A 20,467-nucleotide genomic window follows, 5' to 3' on the forward strand; every position below is an offset into this window, starting at 1 on the left:
CAAGCCAATACACACCTGAGAGACACTGAATATTTATTTCAGAACTTCACAGGCCACGGGTTTGCAGTGTGTTCCACAAATCCAGCACACCAACTGGACTTTCTGTGCCATCATTTATACACAGAAATCCAGAATTAGTAACTTCCCAAACACAGCCCCTCTATCAGGATTAATCGGTCATTTCCATACAGGTTACATAACGCCAGCCAACTTCTACATGTGCTCAGGGGAAGGGTCTGCACCTGGGCTGGGTCTTTTTTGGCCTGTAAGTGTGGGTTTTAGTATTATAATGAACACAGTTCAGCCACAGGATACACAGACCTTGAGCATTTTGCCAATTAGCAACGTGTACATAGGCACACATTAACATCTTCATTTCACACAGCATCAAATTAAGTTGGAAAAGGCCTCCCAGACCATCGAGTCCACCCTGTGTCTGATCTCCACCTTGTCACCCAGCCCAGAACCCTGAGGGCCACGTTCAGTCGTTCCTTGGACACCTCCAGGGATGGGAACTCCACCACCTCCCTGGACATCCCGTTCCAATGCCTGACCACCCTTTCCAGAGGGAAGTTCCTGCTGATGTACAGCCTTCCCTGGCACACCTTGCGACTGTGTTCTCTTGCCCTGAGGACACCCTTTACTGCGCCCTTACGGCTGGTGAGTTCCAGGATGTCCTCCTGTAAGGGATGCAGCTGCTGCCTGTCCCACTAACCAGGTCTCTTTCCTTGCTGATCAGGAAAGTACGTGGACACCAAACAGCAAAGAACATCCTGATTTAGAGTAACGTTGAAATATTCCCCGTTTTGCAGGCACACTGCCCCGGACGTGCTGTCCCTTCCCTTCCCAAACATTCCGTTCCCGAGCCTTCCCTTCCTAAACCTGCCCTGCCCCGCCCCCCGGTCCCGCCCCGCTGTGGCGGCGGTGCCGGAACGGCGCAACCCCCGCGGGCGGGACGGGATAGGCCGGGCCATGGCCAGCGGGACCGCGGGTGAGCGACGGTGGCGGCGTGGGCGGGCTCGGCCCTCGGGAAGCGGGGACAGGGGAGAGGGGCTCCATCAGCCGCCGGTGAGGAGCGGAGACAGGGGAGCTCCACCGCCCTGGGCCCCGCGGTGGAGGAGCCCAGGCGGGGCTGGGGCGGTTCCAGGCGGTGCTGAGGGTCCCGCCGTGTCGTCCCGTGCGGGCGGTGCTGAGGGACCCCCATGTCCCCGCAGGCTCTTGGAGCGAGTGGCCCGTGGACCATTTTCTCCGCTCCGGGTGCATCACGGCGCGGGACGGGGCCGCCGTGCGCTGGTTCCACGCCGCCAACAGCAGGGCCCGGGCGGCCGCGGCTGCGCGGAGTGAGTGCGGGACTGGCCCTGCCGGCCCTTCCGCTTTCCCCGTTCCCCTTCCTTCTTTCTCCTTTCCCTTTCCTGCCCTGCTCAGTCATTACTGTTGGAAAAGCCCTCCCAGGACCGTCGCGTCCAGCCTTCGTCCGTGCACCACCGGACCCAATAAACCGTGTCCCCAAATGCCACATCTTCACACCTTCTGTACACCTCCAGGGATGGGGACTCCACCACCTCCCTGGACAGCCCCTTCCAAGGCCTAAACTAAACCTTCCCTGGTACAGCTTTGAGGCCATTTCCCCTCGTCCTGTCCCTTGTTCCCTGGGAGCAGAACCCAATCCCCACTGGCTCCACCCTTTTGTCAGGGAGTTGTAGGATGAGAAAATCCGTGATGCCCCAGTCTGGGCAGCAGGGAATTTTATGTGAATTTATATGAATATTTGGGAAATATTTATGTAATTCCATATGCAATGTGCCTTCTTTTGAATATCATTACTAGCTTTTTTATTAGTATTCTAGTCTAAGGAACTGTATTTATTGGACTCTCTGCAAAGCTGGTAGCATTGTCCAGACTTGTTATATAAAGCTGTTTTCTAGAGCTTGCAGCATTCCTAAGACTCCCATTCGCCTGTCTTGTGTTTCAGCTCTCGTTTTCCTGGCTGGCTGACTTGTTTTTAAAATTTTGACAGAGATGGGCGGGTCAGGTTTGAGAATGAGACAAGGGGAGTGCTCAGTCTCTGCCAGTGTTAAATCCTGTGCTCATCTTTACTCTGAAAGTGTCTGTCTGGAACCCTGTTTTGAGAGGAAGAGATTTGAAATTTAACAAGAGTGGATTCACATGCTGGATGTCCATTTTTCTGTTTCTCTGATGAAAAAAACCCTGTGTGATTACTCAGCCAAATGTATCTACAAAAATCAATTTTGACATGCCTGTAAATCTTTAAAGAGTTCGTGAGTTGAGTAACCAGAGAAATGTATCTTTCATGTCACAGACAGCAGTTCCCACTGGGGATGGCCTGTGTGGAGTAAGTGAACACAGGCTGGTGTGGGAAGACTTGCTGAGTAATTGTTGCTATGAAGCAGACACTGAAACTGTTGGTTTTACACCTTAGAGCTTCAGTTTTTATCCCCCCCAGGCAATGTGCACATGGTAGAAGCTGATGTTCTCCTCCGTGGTGGGGAGGGAGGGAAGGGAGACCCGATCCTGGCTCACCCCCCTGACACAGACAGTGACATCACACTGCAGGAGTGGCTGACGCAGATGGTCAACACCAATAAAGGCATCAAGCTGGATTTTAAGAGGTATCTCCACAAAAAGATTTTTATGTTGTTTGCAATCTTACTGGTTAACAATTTTACAGGTGATGGTTGACCAGACTTTTTCCTATTGTGCCATTTTGTGTGATGCATTCCTTCCGAAGCAAGAAATGAGGAAACATCATCCTTATTAATAAATGCATCACAAGAATAAAAGCTTTGAAAGTGTTTTGAACTGCAAATAATATTTTTTTAGTTACTTTGGGCAGACTTTTTCTGTTGGGAAAAGGGAAATGGTAGTATCCCTCTGGAAGGCTCCTATCTTTGGCCTGATTTATTAACTAGATTTTCAGAGGTTCATTCAGAATTTAACCATTAGCTGTTTCATTGTCTTGAATGGAAAATACACCTGAAAACCCCATGAGATAACCTTGGAAGTAAGCTGTGATTTCCAGACATTCACTTCTGCAGCTCCTGACTTCAGCTTTGTCTGAATTTCCATGTGCAAAGTCTGTTTTGGCAGCAAATTACAAAGAGCTTCATCAATGCTTCACTACGCTATAAAAGTGCAAAAAACCCCAATAGATAGTTGTAAAATGTGATTTATACCTGTTGTTCTGTGTAACACAGTCACTGTTTTTGTGTAAAAGTTCTTGAAAATGCAAAATATGTGGGCAGGCTAAATCTGTTTATTGTTACAGAATCTGTGTATGTCCGTCTGGGCAGAGAAGAGAATAAAGCAAAGTAGGCATTTGGGTTTATTTCTTGTGGGTTTGGGGATTTTTTTTCTAATTTAATTATTTTTAAATTAATTTTAAAACCACCTACTTTTTGTTTTTCCATGAGGAATTTATAGCCAATTGCAGTGATTTGAAAAAAGCTTTTAAAAGTATGTTGCATTATAAAAGTCTAGTTGTATAAAAGCATTTAAAAATACATTACACAGTGCAGATGGAGTCAAATGAGTGATAACAGAATTTGATGTTTGCTTTGGGGTTTTTTTTTCTGTGTTGTTGTTTATTTCAAGAGATGCTGCTTTGGGCTTTTTTCTCTCTACAATACCTTATACTTTGTAGTACAAAGGAAGGCTCTTCACTGTCCTTGACGGATGTGAACTGTCCTGGCCTCAGACAGTGCAAGAAATGCTGAAGCCCACACGTTAACTCAGGCCATCACTAATTTTTCTCCTGTAAGACTTGAGCTTATCTCAGCTGGAAGCACTGGGTCGAATTCCTGATGCTATACAAAAGTTAAAATATACAAAATGACTTTTCAGAGAAAACAATGCAAGCAGCTCAGGGGACAGTTTTCGGCTTTAGAGCTGACCTAATATGAGAGCTCTGATTATAATGATTTTAAATTCCTGAACGTTTTATAAAGTGTTAATTCATGTGCTGTAAGAGAAAAAAGGTTTTCTTGGCATTCGTTCTTTTTCCCCATTGTTCCACATCTCCTTCTCTTCCAGAGTACTGGTGCTTTGAAAGTTTTGATGGGATAGAGGTAGAAAAAGCTACCTGTGCTTTTTCTTTTGATTTGAAAGAACAGTCAGAATACATGACTCTAGATTTTGTTAAATGTTTACAAGGTGTGCTGCACTGTTTGCTCAAATAATGACAACTCATATTTAATAATTTAATCATTAAATGTAGGGTGAACGTCTGACAGGCAGATTTTCTGTGCTGCCACACTTTTGAACTGTAGGGAAAATCATGACCAGGCATAAAGTGCTGAAATGGGTGTCCTTTTACTCTTTTAGTTGCCTGAAAATGTTCAGTTTGGGGTTTTTTATTCTCCTAGTATGGGTGGATTGGCTTGCAAAGGTGTGAAGGTAACTTTCAGTCTGGATCTGAAATAGTGATAAAATCTTTGCAATGCTGAGTGTGGTTAAGGTTGGAAGAGATTACTTTCACCTCTTGGATATAAACCACAGGAATATATATAAATAAATATATTTACAGTATCTATGGATTTCAGGTCTCATTAAACAGAAGTGTTGGAGCCTGCAGTAGCTTCCTTTTTTAAAACCCTTCTCAAGCACCCTTCCAGACGAAGAGGTGACAAGCCTGGGGGGCTGTGAGGTGACACCAGGAGGTTCTGGGAGCAGGGGTGTGGCAGAATGGTGTCCTGAGAGGTGTAGGACAAGTCCCCTGCTGAGAGAGGGTCGTCAGCGTTCGCTTAGTGTCCGAGCAGGACAGTTAAGTAACGCACCCGTTCTGTACGTGCTGTGCCTTCCCTGGTTCCCCTGGTGGTCCTCCACAGCCCGGACGCCGTGGGACCATCCCTGGAGCTGCTGGGGCAGGTGGAGCAGCAGCTGAGGAGACCTGTGTGGATCAACGGAGACATCCTGGTGGGGCCTGGTGGGAGCCGCCCGGCGCTGAATGCTCAGAGCATCCTCGGCACCATCACCTCGACCTTCCCCGACATCACCCTGTCCCTGGGCTGGACCACAGGCTGGCACGGCCACCACCACGGGCAAGGTACATAGCTCTAGCCAGGCCTTCACCCTGCACGGCTGCTTTTCTTCCCATTTGTCTCTTAATTGACTCAACACAAGCTCTGCAACATCCTCTGTTTGAAACTCGTAGTGAATGACATGAGAATGATTTTCTTTGCTGGTGTGTGAGATGCAGTGTGATCCTGCAATTACCTCAGTGTTGGTCTGGCAACTGGACTGCGTAAAAATCTGATCTTTTTGTTGTTAAAATAAACTCTTTTATTCTTCAATTCATTCTCATGCACTGAGGAGCTTCGGGAGACAAACTCCTCAGCTCCTGTTTCAGGTAGGTCTCTCCCTGAATCCTTGAAGGATTGGTTTGGTAATTGGAATTCTGGCATGTTTCCTGAGGAAAAACAGACTATCCAGAAATTTAAAACCCTGTCTGTGCTTCTTTTGATCACTGAAATCAAATTGTTAGTTAACCTTGTCTTCATTTCTATTGAATAATTGAATTTTTGCAGTGAATTTTCCAGTTTTCATTATTTTTGGGTCCTTTTCACAGTATTCCTCTTTCTTGTAATTCTCATTATGATTAGCAGGCTCCCCACCAGCATTGTCTGTGACCACCAGGGTAAAATTATACACTGTTCCAATTGCTGATTACTCTTTAGCAAGATTTAGTATTTTGCTGTATGATGCACAGTGATTTTATTAAACTGTTCAGTGCTTTCTCTCAAATATTTTCAGCGCAGGAAAAAGTTGGTGGAAATATGTATTGGAAATACTGAGTAACATTTTAAAATTAATTTAATGTTCTCTCCATTCTAGGTTTCAGTTTATAGTAATATTAATTAAGGGTATGCTGGAAGACTTGGGAAAAACAGCTCATTTGACTGATTTCAACTAAAAGTTGCTGTTTGTCCAACAAGACTATTTTTTTAATATTTGGTGCTTTTTTATTCTTTCCAGTCACACATTGCATATGAGTAATTGAGAAAAATTTTTAACTGTTGTTTGTAAGATTTTCATAACCTGTGGAAACAAAAGAACAGTTAAATCGTATTTTAGGTAGCTGCAGTGCTTGTAAAAATCTCAGCAGAGGCACTTGGAGTGTTTTAGATTGCTTGATGTTTGCACTTTTTTAAGCGCAGAATGTTTTGTGTGCTTTGTTTGTGTATAACTCAGTCCTATGGGATTCATTCAAATTTTTTCCCTAATTTTTCCTTCCTGTTTTTGTTTCTAGAGGGTCCCTGTCAATGTCAGACGAGTCCATACTGGAGTCAGTGGCAGCAAATTTAAAAACATCACATTCTGTAGCTGTATATGAACTGCAGAGGAAGGTTTTAATAATCGGTTTATTTTCCCATGTTAATATTACCTTTCTCCTCTGGGATTATTTTTTCTTAGAACCATTTGGAAATTTCCTTTCAGAATTCCACAATTTTCGCCAGTCCCCGACTTTGCTCATTTTGTGTCACAGCTGAATCACTCTGTCAAGCTCTGGGTTGGGTGGGGGTTGTTTGTGAAGGTTTTTTTCAATCCAGTGTTTTCCCCTGCAGGGTACGACTGGGGGATGGTGGAGGAGATGTCCCAGCTGTGCCAGGCCCTGTCCCAGCCCGTGACATTCCCTGTCAGGGCCGTGCTAGTGCCGCGCTCCCTCCCTGCTCTCCGCTGGCTGATCCAGCAGTCAGACAGGTTGGTCTGGGAGCCTCCATTCCCACCTGTCCTGTTATAAACACAGCTGTTAAATTAAATACAACACACTTATTCCAGTGACATTGGAAATATTTTCCCTTTCAGTTCTTTAATTCCTTAAGCTCTCACATTGTTTGTTTCATTCGACAGAATTGGTCACTATTAATTTCTGTAAAATAATAAGTTTCCAAAAGCTTCTTTTTCATTACCTACAGTAAGAATTAATGTCACAATATTACTGCATTAAGAATATGTCTTATGAACTGTGCCAGTCTCAAATATATCCACATTGGATACAAGCAGTATTCCTGCTGAAATATTAGGATTTTCTCTTTCACCTCAGAATAAAAGTCATGATTTTTTAGTGGCATGATTAGAAGACAGAAATTCCTGAGCCAGTTTTACTGACATATAATTACATTCTGATTTACCCATATTTTAAATTAATACGGTTTTATTATACAAAAGGGAACATTAAGTATATGTCATGAGGAGATTGTGGAGAGTAATGCTTTTAACTGTGGTTGATACTGTGGAGATTTTCAGGTTTTTTGAAAAGTTACATGCAATTAATGACAATTCAGTTAATCAGGTGGCATCACTGCACATCACTGAGGCGACAGAACAGAGCATGACAATCACCCACGTCTGGGATTGCATCCTATTTCCTGTTCTGCAGCTCAGCCTGTGACTATTGATTACTTTGTCAAAGCTTAAATGCTCAGCCTGGTAATTTCTTTGCTGTATATCTGCCCAAGATTTTTTATTTAACTACTTGCTTGTTTTTCAGAACACTCCCACAGATAAATTGCAGATAAATTGTTCTAGGGGTTGCAATTTTTGGTATTTAATTACATTACTAAAATTGAGATATCATCGTGAATATTTTTTAGGAGCTTATTAGTGCAATGTCTTTCTGATTTATGTGCTTTTTTCTCTTTTGCTGTTTTCCCTTTTTTTTGCATGTAGGTACAGCCTCACTGTTTGGACAGGAAAGGACGACATATATTCTGTAGAGGATTTGCTTTCCATCCGAGAAAATTTTGATAAAAGCAGGGTTTATTATGACATTTTCGAGCCGCAAAATTCTGAATTCAAAAAAGCCATTGGAATAGAACAGTAAATGCAAAGCAGGCAATGCCTGACGTTACAATGCTCTATATTGTAATTTCTTTCAAATGTGAGGATTTCTTGTTCAGAGAAATGCATTTTCCTTGCCAGAGAAGCCATATTGAGCACACTTCTGGTTACTGGAGGAGATTTTATACAACACTGGGGAAAGGCTTCTCAAACAGAAATCCAGTACCTTCTTCAGTGTTCCCTCCTCCCCATGTGGGATCCTGGGGGTTCCACATCCCAAAAAGGGAGAAGGGCTGTTTGTCCTGAGTTAGCCCTGGTGGAGTTCTGTGTCCTGTGGTCACTGTGCCCCATCAGAGCTGAGTGGGAGTGGGGAGGGGGCTGCAGGAGGGGCTGGGACAGCCCCGGAGGTGATCCTGACCTGGCCCGGAGCACAGGGAGGGGTCCTGGCAAGGAGCACGTTGGGCACAGTCAGAGAGCTGAGCTGTGACAGAGCAGTGCTGGTGCCTCTCTCAAGGGATTGGAATCTCAGAACTTGTGTGTGAGATGTTCCCCTGCCATGTCTCTGGCAGCCAGAGAGCAAAGGAGCTGCAGGGAGATCAGTGATTGCAGCAAAACCAGCTAATTTCTGTGATCACAGGTATTTTCTGCGTTGTCCTGATTTTTGTGCATCCCTTTAACTGACAGGACTTCACAAATTTTCACAAGTGGAAGTTCCCTCTGAGAAAAGCCAAAACCCTGCTGACTACTGCAGGAAGAGCCTGACCTGCTTCATTTAAACCATTTGTTTTGCCCATTTTGCTTCTACAGCCCTCAGAATTCACTCAGACTGAGGTACCAGCTGTGCATTGTTGCCTCTGCCAGACATTACAAACAATACAAACAAAACCACAGTGTCAGAGGAGTTTTTGATTTCTGGGTAAAAGCTGATGCCCTGAGCAGGGATTGCCATGTCTTCTTGTCCTCCTGTTCCCATTCTTCTCACATACTTCCTGTGGGAATTGGGTTGATATGGATGTTGAACACAACTCTTTATAGGCTGTTAGTGCTGAAGTTAATTACAGCAGTTTTTGGTTCTTACATAGCCCTGGTACAGCTGTGATAGAAAAATTAGTTACATTTCCTAATCCTAAATTTTGAAACATGGTGGTTTCACACAGTCACTAAAATCCAAGACTCCCTGCTGTTACCTATGGCTCCTTTGACAGCTCCATCTAATAATTGTTCTGTGTTATTGAGGGGTAGAGCCTTCCTCATTTTTGTTACTTACTAAGGTATACGTGAGTAAAATTAGCAAAAATTTTTCCATGTGAGGAAGAAGCTATCTGGTTGTACTTGGGATAGTTAAACAAAGTACTTAATTTAATTTATTCCACCAGGCAAAGTGAGTGGCCATAACCACCAAAGGGTCAGGTTTGCAACTGTGATTCCTTTAATGAGGTTGGGGAAAGTACTTATTTTTCAGCCACAGTTTGTTGCAGGCAGTTGCATTCATTGACTTAAGGGATTTCATCTCTCAGTGTTTAGGCCTTTTTGGGTCTACACAAACAGACTTTTCTGTTATTTAGAAACCTTTTTCCCATTGACCAGTTCCCACCTGAAGTACTGGGATTTGTTAAAACTCAGTAAACTATTGAATAAAAAACATCAGCAATTGCTAGAAGTATTTTTAAAGAAGATATATGTTTCAGTAATATCTGTGGATGTGAATAAACAGGGATATTCAGATAAAATTAAAAGAAGACATGATCTGGATTACCAGGAAAATTGATGTAGGCAATTAATTTAAGACATGTAAAACTAGATTAAACAAATGCTAGGAATTAGTTCTATGAAGCATTCTTGTGAAGACAGAAGAGTTTGGCTATGTGGTGAATTGTATAGATTTTCCTACATATCTAAATTTCTGTATGTATTTTTTACCCATAGATCTCTGCTAGTTCCATGTGAACTCGTTTATATTGGTCTGGTCTGAGTTGCACATAAATAAATTCATTTGAATTTCTTACTCTGTGTTTATTCAAATGCTCTCCTAAAATAAAACGATTTACTTGTGAGGCTGCAGTGAGACAGTAGTGGTGAGATGAAGCCAGGTTTTATTCTGGTGGGAGAGCCGGTCTGTGTTGTTTTAGCTGTAGCTGTCTTTTTATTTTTTTTCTTTTACTTTCTGTCAGGGATGTGTTCCTTGTATTATACAAACACTGGTAATTTACGGCAAGTGCACTTTTAGCTTTCTGTTTCTCTGTGAATTTGAAGGACCTTAGTAAACAGATAAAATAACACGGTATGGAAGAGAGATGTCACTGTGTCCTGCATGGTGACCCAGCTGTGTCCTGTCATGACACAGAAGCAATGGGAGCAAAGCACAAGCTTTTTGCTCGTTGTTTAAATGTACTGTGGAATGAAAGAAAATGCCCCCAAAGGCACATTTTTCAAATGTGTTGTTCCATCTGATGTTCTCCACATCTCCCTCTTCAGCATTCATTCAAAAAACCAAAAACCCCCCAACAAAACCCGTCCTTTTTTTCAATTCAAACCATCAAATTAAAGCTGAAATTACACTAGGAGTCTTTAGAACTCATTTAATAACTTGGTGATTAAATAGTCCCATCCTTTAAGGGAAAAAAAAAAAGTTAGAGTGTTGAGGAATTAAAAATGTGTGGTATTTGTTTCTGTGTCTGGATTTCAGGAATTTGGGGAATAAACTGGCCTGTGTACAATTAGAAAAAAAAATCTTTGGTGTTCAGTGTAAAATCTTTGCCTGATTTTTAAATGGCCTTTCTAAAGTTACCACATGGATTTAAAATCCATTTTCTCATCAGTTGTGTGCCTGGGTGGAGCTGTCACTGACATGCATGGGGACACTGATCACGTCAGTGCCACTGTCATTGTGTGTAATTTCCACATTGAAGGTCTTTATGACTGTGATGTGACATTGACTGAGAGTAAGAGCAGTGATTTTCGCTGCTTTTTCACCGGCAGGTGAGAGATGGGAAACCATAGCTTTCAACACCAGCAAGGGGAAACTCAGCCTGTGGTATTTTCTGTGCCCAGAGACAAAAAAGGAACCTAAAAGGTCTGTTGTTTTTTATCTCGGGTGCCTTGGGAAGTGAGGGGTTCTAACATTAGAAACTCCGGTTGTGCTGACCGTTCTTCACTGAAAAGAACATCAGGGGTGGCTGGAAAATGTCATGGATTAAGGGCTTCAAAGATAGCACAAGAGCATCTCCACGACTGGAACCACAGGAAGCTTCCGGCAGGTGGAGAGAGCCTCTCTCAAACCATACTTTGCACAAATTGAGCTATATTGGATTAAATCTAAGTAACTGTTCCCATTTTCTTGCATAGAGACAACCTGAGAAATACTTCTAAGTGAGAACCTTTGGCAGTGACTCATCATCTACTGAGTGGTGAATAAAAGCATGTGCTTATTTCCATGTTCCCTTGGTGGGGGAAAAAAAAAACTTTTATTTATTCATCATAACAACATCAAGAGAACAAAGCTTCTTTTCTTTGAAGGTCACTTGTAACAGTAATGCAAAAACAAACAGTAATATTAACCCTTCACATTATTTCTGCGCCACAATTAATCACAAAATACTGGTAACACTACAGAAAAACTTCCCTTTTCAAGACACTTGCCATTTTCCTCCATTGTCCAAGTATTTTGTGGAAAAATTACTCTTTCAGTTAAGGGAGAAATAGTCTCATATACATAATTAATTTTAAAATCAAAACAGCATCAATTGGGTTTTATACCCTCAGCACAAATACCAGTTAGAACACCTGGTGATGGTAGATTTCTTCTAAAAAAGGACTTGTATGTTTTTAAAGATCCATTTTCCATTGCAAGTATTTAATTTCATTATGAGATGAAGAAATGACAAATTGCCATTTCCATTTTTAATGCCGTGAAAACATTTGAAAAATATATTGTGTGTAGGGACCAATTTGTACCCAGTTAATACTGACATACTCTGTTCCATGTAATTTCTCTGTCATAGAAAGATTTCCACATAATCCCTGCTTCTATCTGATGTACACAGGGGCTGATCCGACAACATCTGAAGGAAAAGGCAGAACTTGAATGGCAACAAATACTCCGAAAAAGATATTTACACAGAGTGTGTTTATCATCCCCTTTGAATTGTTTATGTTTATCATCCCCTTTAAATTGTTTTTATCATCCCCTTTAAATTGTTTCATGTTTATCATCCCCTTTAAATTATCATATACTAAGTGCAAAGCTAAATAACATCACAGTTATTTGTTAGGCAATGTCAGATTTGGTGAACTTTGACTGAAGCTGCAAGCAGACATAGTACTGACTGAGCATTTTCAGAAAAAAAGTATTTCAGTATACTGAAATTCACATTACACAGACACAATTTCAGTACAACTACTTTCTGTAAACTATGACAACATAGAACACATTCACTTTTTCTCAATATTTAGAAGATGAGATCTAAAATGCTAAATGCCGTCCAGTATCTATGGTATGCACACAAAGACAGAACCATGTTTGGAATTGTAGAACACTAAAGGAAAGCAAAGAAAGATGGATTTTTAGATAGATATGATAAAAAATATGCAGTAGCTTACAGTCTGCAGAGGAGTGTTTTCTACCCTTAAGACATTCAGTCCTCTGCTTCAAATTAGGCAAAATGTGAATTTCCATCTTCCAGGTGAGTTTTGTCATTAAAACCACAGAACAGTTTGGGTTGGAAGGGGCCTTAAAGCCCATCTTGTTCCAACCCCCTTGCCATAGGTAGGGACACCTTCCAGTAGACCAGGTTGCTCTGAACCCTGTCCAACCTGGCCCTGGACAGTTCCAGGGATGGATATTCTGGGCAACTTGTGCCAAGGCCTCCCCACGCCTGGAATGTCTTTTTTTAGGTCTGTCTGAGCAGGAGGACAGAGCTTTTCCCTGCTCCCAAACCTGTGTGTGAAGTGCCCTTGCTGAAGAACACTTGATGTGCCCCACCATCTGTACCCTGGTTGAAAAGGGCTGTGACTGGGGCCAAAGAGCTCCTGCATGACCTGGAGATCTCTTTTGGGGGGAGTCCAGAACTGCAGACAGTGATAGACTCTTGTTTAGATATAGGCTCTGCCTCCCCCACCCTTCTTTTCTGAGGAGCAGATTCCAGCAGGCCAGAACCTTGAGCAGCCCCAGGTGGCTGAGACACCTCGTTGACAGTGTGAGCAATTAGTTTCTTTGTGTCACACTCAGGGCTCATTGTGCTCCCTGTAGGCTCCTGACAGGGCTGGCTGGCTTTGTGTGCTGGCCTGCAGCACCCCAGAGCTGTGCACCACCTGCCCCAGGGCCAGCTAGGCATCTGAAACGTGCTCCCAGTCTTTAGCTGGAATTCCCTGGGCAGCACAGCTCTGCAATATTAACTATTTACATGGAGTGAAGTCATAGAAGCAGGAGACATTGACTGTGTACACCTGCCCCTGCACACTGATGTGTCTGAGTTTTTTGGGTATTGTACAACCTGGACAGTCAGGCTGGTGTCCAGCATCACAGTCAACTGTTTCAGGTTCCCAAACTCCATGTGTATGACCTCTGTTGGAGCAAAAAGAGTACATGTTTGGCAAAATCTAGGAGTCATATTTACAACGTACAATTACAACTGCAGTGCTTAAGAGGCATTGTGGGTTCAGTCTGTCACAGGTAAGTTGAAAATCTTAGAAAACCAGGAAAATAAATATTCCTCAGTTTGCAGAAAGCAGCCTCATTCATTAATTATGTCTTCATGTAGTCTTTAAGCTGTTCGACTCATCCCAAGGCACAGAGCTTTATATCACAAACCCGCTCTACTTTGTGATATGCACCATTACAATCAGGGAGTGCAGTGAATATTTACATATCAAAGAGTTTGTAGCCCCTTATCCCCCATGAAAGATTCAGTAATTGCTTAACCTGCTCAGACTGTAATCTGCTCATACGGCCTCCTGCGCAGCAGATTGGTGTTTTTGGTCATCCTAGGAAAAGCAGGTGCTGCTGGCCCTAACTGTGTTTGCCCACAAGAAATCATCCCAGAAACTGTGTTTATGACAGTGATCTCTTGAACTGGGGGGCAAGGGTTCACACTCAGGGGTGGCAGAAAATCTGGCCTTGTCTGATCCAATGCTAAGGCTCCTGACCCTTGTCCTTCTGGGAAAGCCTGATTTCTGCCTTTCACAGTAACAGAAGGCATTTTCTCCAGAACTTCTCTAGAACTTGGTAACAAGGAGTGAGATGGAGAAATAATCTCTTTCTTTCCTATTGCTGACTTACTGGCTTCTGCAGCAGCAGCAGGACTTAGACCAGCAATTAACTGAGAATCAGAACTGTTGTGATCTGTTTTTGCATTTTTGTTCCTGAAAAAACCGCTGAGGTTTGAAATTAAGCTGATTTGTCCCAGACTGACACTCTGACCCATGGGAATCACACTGGGGTTATGTTTCTCTTCAACAAAAGGAGTCTGATAGTTTATCTTGTCAGGTGGTGGTTTCCTGGACCCAGTTTCATCAGAGGTTTTGAATACATGAGCAGCATCTTTCCTGTCAATACTTTGGGGACTGGTGTTGACTCTCTTTGATAAGCCAAGGCCACCGACTTTAGAAGAGAGCTTTTCTATGGGAGTGATACTCTGAAGTTCCTGTGAAGAAGCAATTTTCCTCTGGTGAAACACTGCTGGGCAGCACTTTACCCGAGGCTCACACTCCAGCTGCTGCACATGGGTCAGCTTGAACCGGGCCTGTATCGGGCTGGGTTTCATCATCAGTGACCGTGTTTGAGATAAGCTGTCCTCCTCCCGTGGAGGATACAGCTCTCTGAAGCTGAATGGTCCCTCTGGAATCTCACTGGGTTCTATTTCTGATGGGGAGGTGCAAGCAGTTGGGTACTGACACTCCCCAAGCTCTGGGGGAGGCATGTTCAGGTACTGCCTAGTTTCCTGCCTCCCCGATGCAGATTTGTCCATGGTGATGATGATCACCTCTTTCCCTCGTGCCTTACAAGCGTTGAGCAGAACCTCTAGGGTCTCTCTGTCTGCAGAGTTTATTGCGTACACGAGAGCAGAGCAGTTGGAGTGGTCAGGCAGGCTTGGGTCAGCCCCACTCATGAGCAGCAGAGACACCACCTCTGGGCCCGCTCTGCCCAAGCATGCATGCATCAGGGCCGTCTTCCCAGATTTGTCCTGGATGTTCGGATCAGCCTTGTTGTCCAGCAGGTACTTAACCATCTTGGCCTTGCTGGCACTCTGCAGGTCCACGTGTTCAGTCATACAAGCAACCATGAGGGGGGTCTCCCCTCTGCTGTTGCTCTCATTGACATAGGCACCCCCATCGATCAACAGCCTGGTGAGGCGGAGGCGTCTCTGGTACACAGCTTTGATCAGGGAATACCCCTCTGGCGGCACCTCCACCACCTCCATCATCCTGCTCATCTCACCTACACCCTCCTAGGGGCTATAAAAGATCTGCCTTCCATAGAAAGCAAAGAGGTCCCCCAGAGAAGAGAAAACAGAAAAAAAAAAAAAAAAAGAGAAGTTTTAGCTGTACAAATTGCTCCTGCAAACACCGTCATATTTTGAGAAAAGAGTATGAAGGGAAGAAGAAAAAAAAAAGTGTTCTCACCCTCCAGACTTCAAGAAATACATTAAAAACTTTAAAAAACACTTGAATATAAATACAACGTTTGTAGAAGGTTAGAGTATGGCTGTCACCTTTTTATTTCTGACAGTCTTTTGTACAATCCTCTGCCTGAGCAGACAGTATCAGCTCTACAACAAAAGAAATGTTTGACAGAAGGAAAGTAAATCAGGAGATTTCACACAAAAAAATTAAGAACTTAATGTGGCATAAATAACAAAAGGCCTTGTATGAATGTATACCTGCATACACGCAACTAACACTTCTTACATGTGCTTGCTTACCTATGTGTAGGGAAAACCTTCAGAGAAAAAAAAATCAGTATTTAACAACTGGCAGAGTAATTCCAATACAAGGGTAGACATGGATATGAAAATTACATTTGTTTATTTACAGTGTATTTCTAGAGAAGTAAATATGTTTAACTGCAAAGGAAATGAACAGAGACTCATTTTTATTCATCACTGAAAGCACTAGAAAAGTTTGGTGATTAACTGAAGATTAGTAAGTTCATTCTGTTTTACTTTGAATTCAAAAATCAAAATATGATCTCAATGTAGTTTGTTCCAAAACTCCAACAAGCAAAACTAAAAGCATCAGATTTCCTCCCTGGAAATCTGAGGAGAAAATCTGACTTTGACTGGTGGTTGGGCTTTTCCCCCTATGTCTTGATAAAACATTTTTTAAAGGTAATTGCACTGAAATTACTTTAAGGATTCACTCCATTATACTGAAATTACAGGATGCAGTACTGTCTATCTCAGCTTTCATTGAAGTGCAAATCATTGTTATGATTTTTATGTGTACTTTTGGCAAGTAACGTATACAAGATTTTTATAGTCTTTTCTAAAAGTATCCAGTCAATTTGTGCACTTAGGTTTCCAGAAACAAACTGCAGAGAAATATCTTGCACAGCACACGTGTTGGAATTCTGATTGTGTTCTGCCTTGGTTTTGACTTACCTGGAAGTCCTTAGTGTTTTTACATTTCTTTCCTATTTATCTAAAGCTCTTCTGACACTTAACTGCTCACATTACTTACGCAATGGCAAATAGCTCTTCTTACATAGGAAGAGCCTTTTCATCTGTGGAGATACCTTTTATGGCTAAAAGAACATTGAATGTTAAACAGGCATGGAAAGAGAATAATGCTACCTGAGGTCATGCAGCAGGTCAGTAATGAAGGTGAGGCTGTTTTTCTGACATCTCATCTAATGCCTCCTGTTGCTTAAATTTGCTGTTTCCATGGACTTTACCAGGACTGTTGATGTGAGTGAGGACTGCGTAAGGCTGGCCTAAGACAACAGCTGAAGTTTGAGAGTTAGGAGTAGATGGTGTTGCCAGGTACGAACCTGCCTGGAGAAAGCCTGAAATGTTTCTGTGCAGAGAAAAGTGCAAAAAGATACATGAAATGGGGGAAAAAAATCCACAAATACTTCAGAATCAGACACGATACGAACAATAGGAGGTGTTACAGATTCACAACAGGAACAATACAGTGCAGAGCATGTTCCTGAGTGCTGGATGACAACCACAACTTCATCTGGAGAATCTGTTAATCACGGGAGAGCACCTGGGGCTGTGTCATCCTAAATTTGTCACTGTGGGAACAAAGTGCAACTAGACTTTCACAGGACCCACACTGACTCTGGGAATACATGTGCCACACCTGGACTGGACCAAAAACCTCACAGCTCAAGTGAAAGACCACAGTCTAAGCAGACCTCCTAAAAGAGTAATTTCTGTGATAATACATCACAGAGGGGTGCTCAGCAGATTGCAATTATAAAACATTCCTAAATGTAATTAACTGCAATGTCAGAACGACTCCATGTGTTCCTAAAAGTAAACAGTCACTTCTCACCTGTGAAGATACACTTTAAAGGCAGTTTAAAGTTTTAAAGCAGTTTAAGGAATGAGGAACTATGCAACCCAGTGTGTGATATTGAATCATGGATTGGTCTTTCAGATAACCCAAAAATTCCTGTTGTCCTTGTAGAAATAATATTCCTGCAATGCTCTTTCTGTCTAGGAAGAGCTGAATTTTATTTTCAAAAAGTAATATTGTCCTGGAAAGTGCTCTGAGACAAAGTAGCTCAGGGTACCTCATAGCATGAAAACATGTTTTTGAATTTAACAGTCAAAATAATCACAACACTGAGAGAGGAAGGAGCCCATCCGTGTTAGAATGTATAGACAAATATAAAAATAACCAACAGTTTCATGAATGCGTGATATGAATGAAGGAGTTCTTGCAAAGTGCTCCTCACCTTTTCAATGTGAAAGCCCGATTTTCTGCCGTCTGTTCATCACCCTCAGAATTAATCAAGCTCTCACAGTTGTGTTTAGAGAGTCTAGAATCATTCCAGTAAAATTGCCATTGATTCTCATCTCTGAAAAAAGACTTGCTTACAGGCTTAAAGAGCATAAGCATCTAAATATTTCTGTGACTCTTCGCATCCACCTTAACCCTGGCAAATTCTCTCAGTCAGGGTGGCAAAAACTCTTTTTGTAGCTGAAATTTAGCAAATACGAATAACTTTGATTTAAAAAAAAATTACCGTCCCAACGCTGCCAAAGCTACTCCACCAACACCCTCCCCCGAAGTTGCCACCGCAACTTGTAACCCGAGGGCTCCAAACAATTCCCTGAGGGACAGCCGGTGAAAAGCAAGGAAACTACTTACGGAAAAGTGGCAGCACACGCTCTAACACCGCAAACACGATAAAGCTATTAAAATGGCTACAAAACAGCTATCCAACGCCGTACCCGCCATCCCGCCGCGCCGCCGGGGCAGCGCCGTTACCTCCGGTCGGGATGGAGCGGCCGCTCCTCGCGCAGCGCCGGGAGCGAGGGACAGCGGGACCTTCGGGAACACCGGGACATCGAGCGCCTCCCCCGGCACCGCCCTCGGTCCCGGGCGGGCACAGCCGGGTGGGGGCCAGCGCCAGGCCCCCGCCCCCCCCCGCGGTCAGTACCACAGCCCCTACACGTCCCCAGTACCCCATCGGACCCCCAGTGCCCCACTCACACCCAGTCCCACAGCCCCCCCACATCCCAGTGCCCTTCTCGGACTCCCAATGCCCCCCTCACACCCCCGGGGACATCCCTCAGACCCCCAATACCCCCCTCACACTCAGTTCCACATCCCCCCAAGACCCTGGTGCCCCCCCCCAGACACCTAACACCCCCCTCACATCCAGTCTCACATGCTGTTATGCCCACACCTGCTCCCCCTCACACCCATCACCTCAAACCTACATCCCCTCACATTCAGTCCCACATCCCCCCCAGTATCCCACCTCAGACCCACAATACCCCCTCACACCCAGTGCCACACCCCCTTATGCCCACACCTGCTCACCCTCACACCCATCACCTTAAACCCACTTCCATACCCCCTCACACTCCCAATATCACCCCATACCCCCAGTACCCCCTCATGCCCAGTCCCACACCCCCTTAAGCCCACACTTGCTCCTCCTTGCACCCCTCACCCCAAACCCACACCTCCCTCACACCTCACTCCCACACATAACCCTGCTCTTACCCACCCCCTCACACCTCCTGACCCCCCCACATACCCTCAAACCTGCACATCCACCTTCACTCACACCCCTCACACGCTCCCTCAGCTTCACAGCCCCCACACACCCCCTCACTGCCTGATCCCCAACCATTACACACCTTGCACCCCTCCACTCCCTCCCTTTCCCCCTGTGCTCCCTGACAGCACCTCTGGTCATTTCCCTCCTGGACAGGAGTGTGGCCACGCCCCTCATGAGAGGGACAACACTGAGGTGTGTTTGCTCTGCTCAATCATCTCCTTCAGGTGCAGTGAATGCTAGAAACAACCCACCCAAGACCTTCTCCACTACCACACTGCTTCCCATCACCCAGGGCGTGGGTTTACTGGCCTAAATAGGAATGAGAGGAAGCTGAGCCTGAGGAAGTGCTTCCCTCAGGTATGCTTGACGTCTCAATAATTCTGGTCTAATTTCACTGGCTAAAATCCTGTGAAATTTCAAAGCACAGTCGAAGAACCTTCTTGATTTCCATGCAAGTTTAGGACACCTTCACAGAAACACAGACTGGTTGAGGTTGGAAGGGATCTTTGAAGGATGTCTTGTCCAACCCCCTTAACAACCAGGAATACCTGGAAGCCACTTACCCACGATGACTTCTGACATTTCTTTACTGTCTCCAAGGATGGAGTCTCCACAACCTCTCTGGGGCAACCTGTGCCAGCACTTGGTCACTCTCACTGAAAAAATGTTCCCTGGTATTCAGAGGGAAACCCTTGTTCCAATTTGTGCCTGTTGGCTCTTGCTCTGTCACTGCTGGAAAGGGTCTGGCTTTGTCTTTGCACCCTTCTTTCAGGTTGGTAAGACACCCCCCCCCAAGCCTTTCTCCAAGCTGACCAGGAGCAGCTTGTCTCAGTCTCTTCAGTTCTGACAAAGGTCCTGTGGGGTTCTTCTGGGAGACAGTGGCTCTAATGAAATCCAGGTGGACATTACTCACACTCTCCCATCACAGGCCAGTCAGTTCATCACAGGAGATCATGGGGCTTCTCCAGTGTGACTCCCCTTGGAGCAGCCATCCTGACATCTCCATCACCCTGCTGTGACAGGACTTTCTGATGGTATCCCAGGGACTCCAAGGGTGTTTTGTTAGAATGCAGTGCTGTTACCTGCGAACGCTGTTTACTGCAGGGGCTGCAGTGCTGCTGTTCTGCGAGGGCCTGCTCTCCCTTTGAAAAGGCACTTGCTGCCTCCACAACGTCATCTCGGTGTACAGTAAAAGTCAGCAGGTGGATGCAGCAAACCAAGTGCAGAGGTGGGAGCAAACTGACAGTAAAACCAGCCACCAGCTGCAAAGGGCTGTTTTAGGAGAGAGAAGTTTCCAGGAGGAATGTGAAGGAGATTTGTGCCGTGCTATTTTTTAAAAGTCAGAATCAATGAGAGACCATCATGACTAAGAGCTGGACAAATGGTATGAATAAGCCACTAAGACAAACAACATTCCAAGAGCAGGTT

At 44.2% G+C, this 20,467-nt stretch overlaps 2 protein-coding genes across 5 annotated transcripts; one reads left to right on the forward strand and one right to left on the reverse strand.

Annotated features, from left to right (window-relative positions):
- Nucleotides 1-882: 882 nt before the first annotated feature.
- FAM151B (family with sequence similarity 151 member B) lies at nt 883-9,802 on the forward strand. 2 transcript variants are annotated; one of them, XM_051810863.1, is made up of 6 exons: nt 883-991; nt 1,215-1,340; nt 2,465-2,630; nt 4,845-5,062; nt 6,582-6,717; nt 7,687-9,802. In XM_051810863.1, exons 1-6 carry the CDS (start codon nt 973-975, stop codon nt 7,838-7,840), a joined length of 819 nt encoding a protein of 272 aa, XP_051666823.1. In that variant the 5' UTR covers nt 883-972; the 3' UTR covers nt 7,841-9,802. The 2 variants fall into 2 exon arrangements, with proteins under 2 accessions (XP_051666823.1, XP_051666824.1); XM_051810864.1 differs by lacking the exon at nt 1,215-1,340 and having other exon boundaries at nt 922-991.
- A 1,097-nt stretch (nt 9,803-10,899) lies between these two features.
- Nucleotides 10,900-20,467, reverse strand: ANKRD34B (ankyrin repeat domain 34B). Of its 3 annotated transcripts, XM_051810845.1 has the most exons (4): nt 19,119-19,136; nt 18,238-18,297; nt 18,118-18,138; nt 10,900-17,824 (listed from the first exon to the last, which is right to left on the reverse strand). In XM_051810845.1, the coding sequence occupies exon 4, from the start codon at nt 15,225-15,227 to the stop codon at nt 13,722-13,724; it is 1,506 nt and encodes a 501-aa protein (XP_051666805.1). In that variant the 5' UTR covers nt 15,228-17,824; nt 18,118-18,138; nt 18,238-18,297; nt 19,119-19,136; the 3' UTR covers nt 10,900-13,721. The 3 variants fall into 3 exon arrangements, with proteins under 3 accessions (XP_051666805.1, XP_051666806.1, XP_051666804.1); XM_051810846.1 differs by lacking the exons at nt 18,118-18,138; nt 18,238-18,297; nt 19,119-19,136 and adding an exon at nt 19,603-20,467 and having other exon boundaries at nt 10,900-16,809; XM_051810844.1 differs by lacking the exon at nt 19,119-19,136 and adding an exon at nt 19,603-20,467 and having other exon boundaries at nt 10,900-18,297.

The sequence above is a fragment of the Manacus candei genome, unplaced genomic scaffold (genome assembly GCF_025592945.1).
Source record: "Manacus candei isolate 608988 ecotype Guabito, Panama unplaced genomic scaffold, ASM2559294v1 h1tg000079l, whole genome shotgun sequence".
In the NCBI taxonomy this organism is placed as follows: Eukaryota; Metazoa; Chordata; class Aves; order Passeriformes; family Pipridae; genus Manacus; species Manacus candei.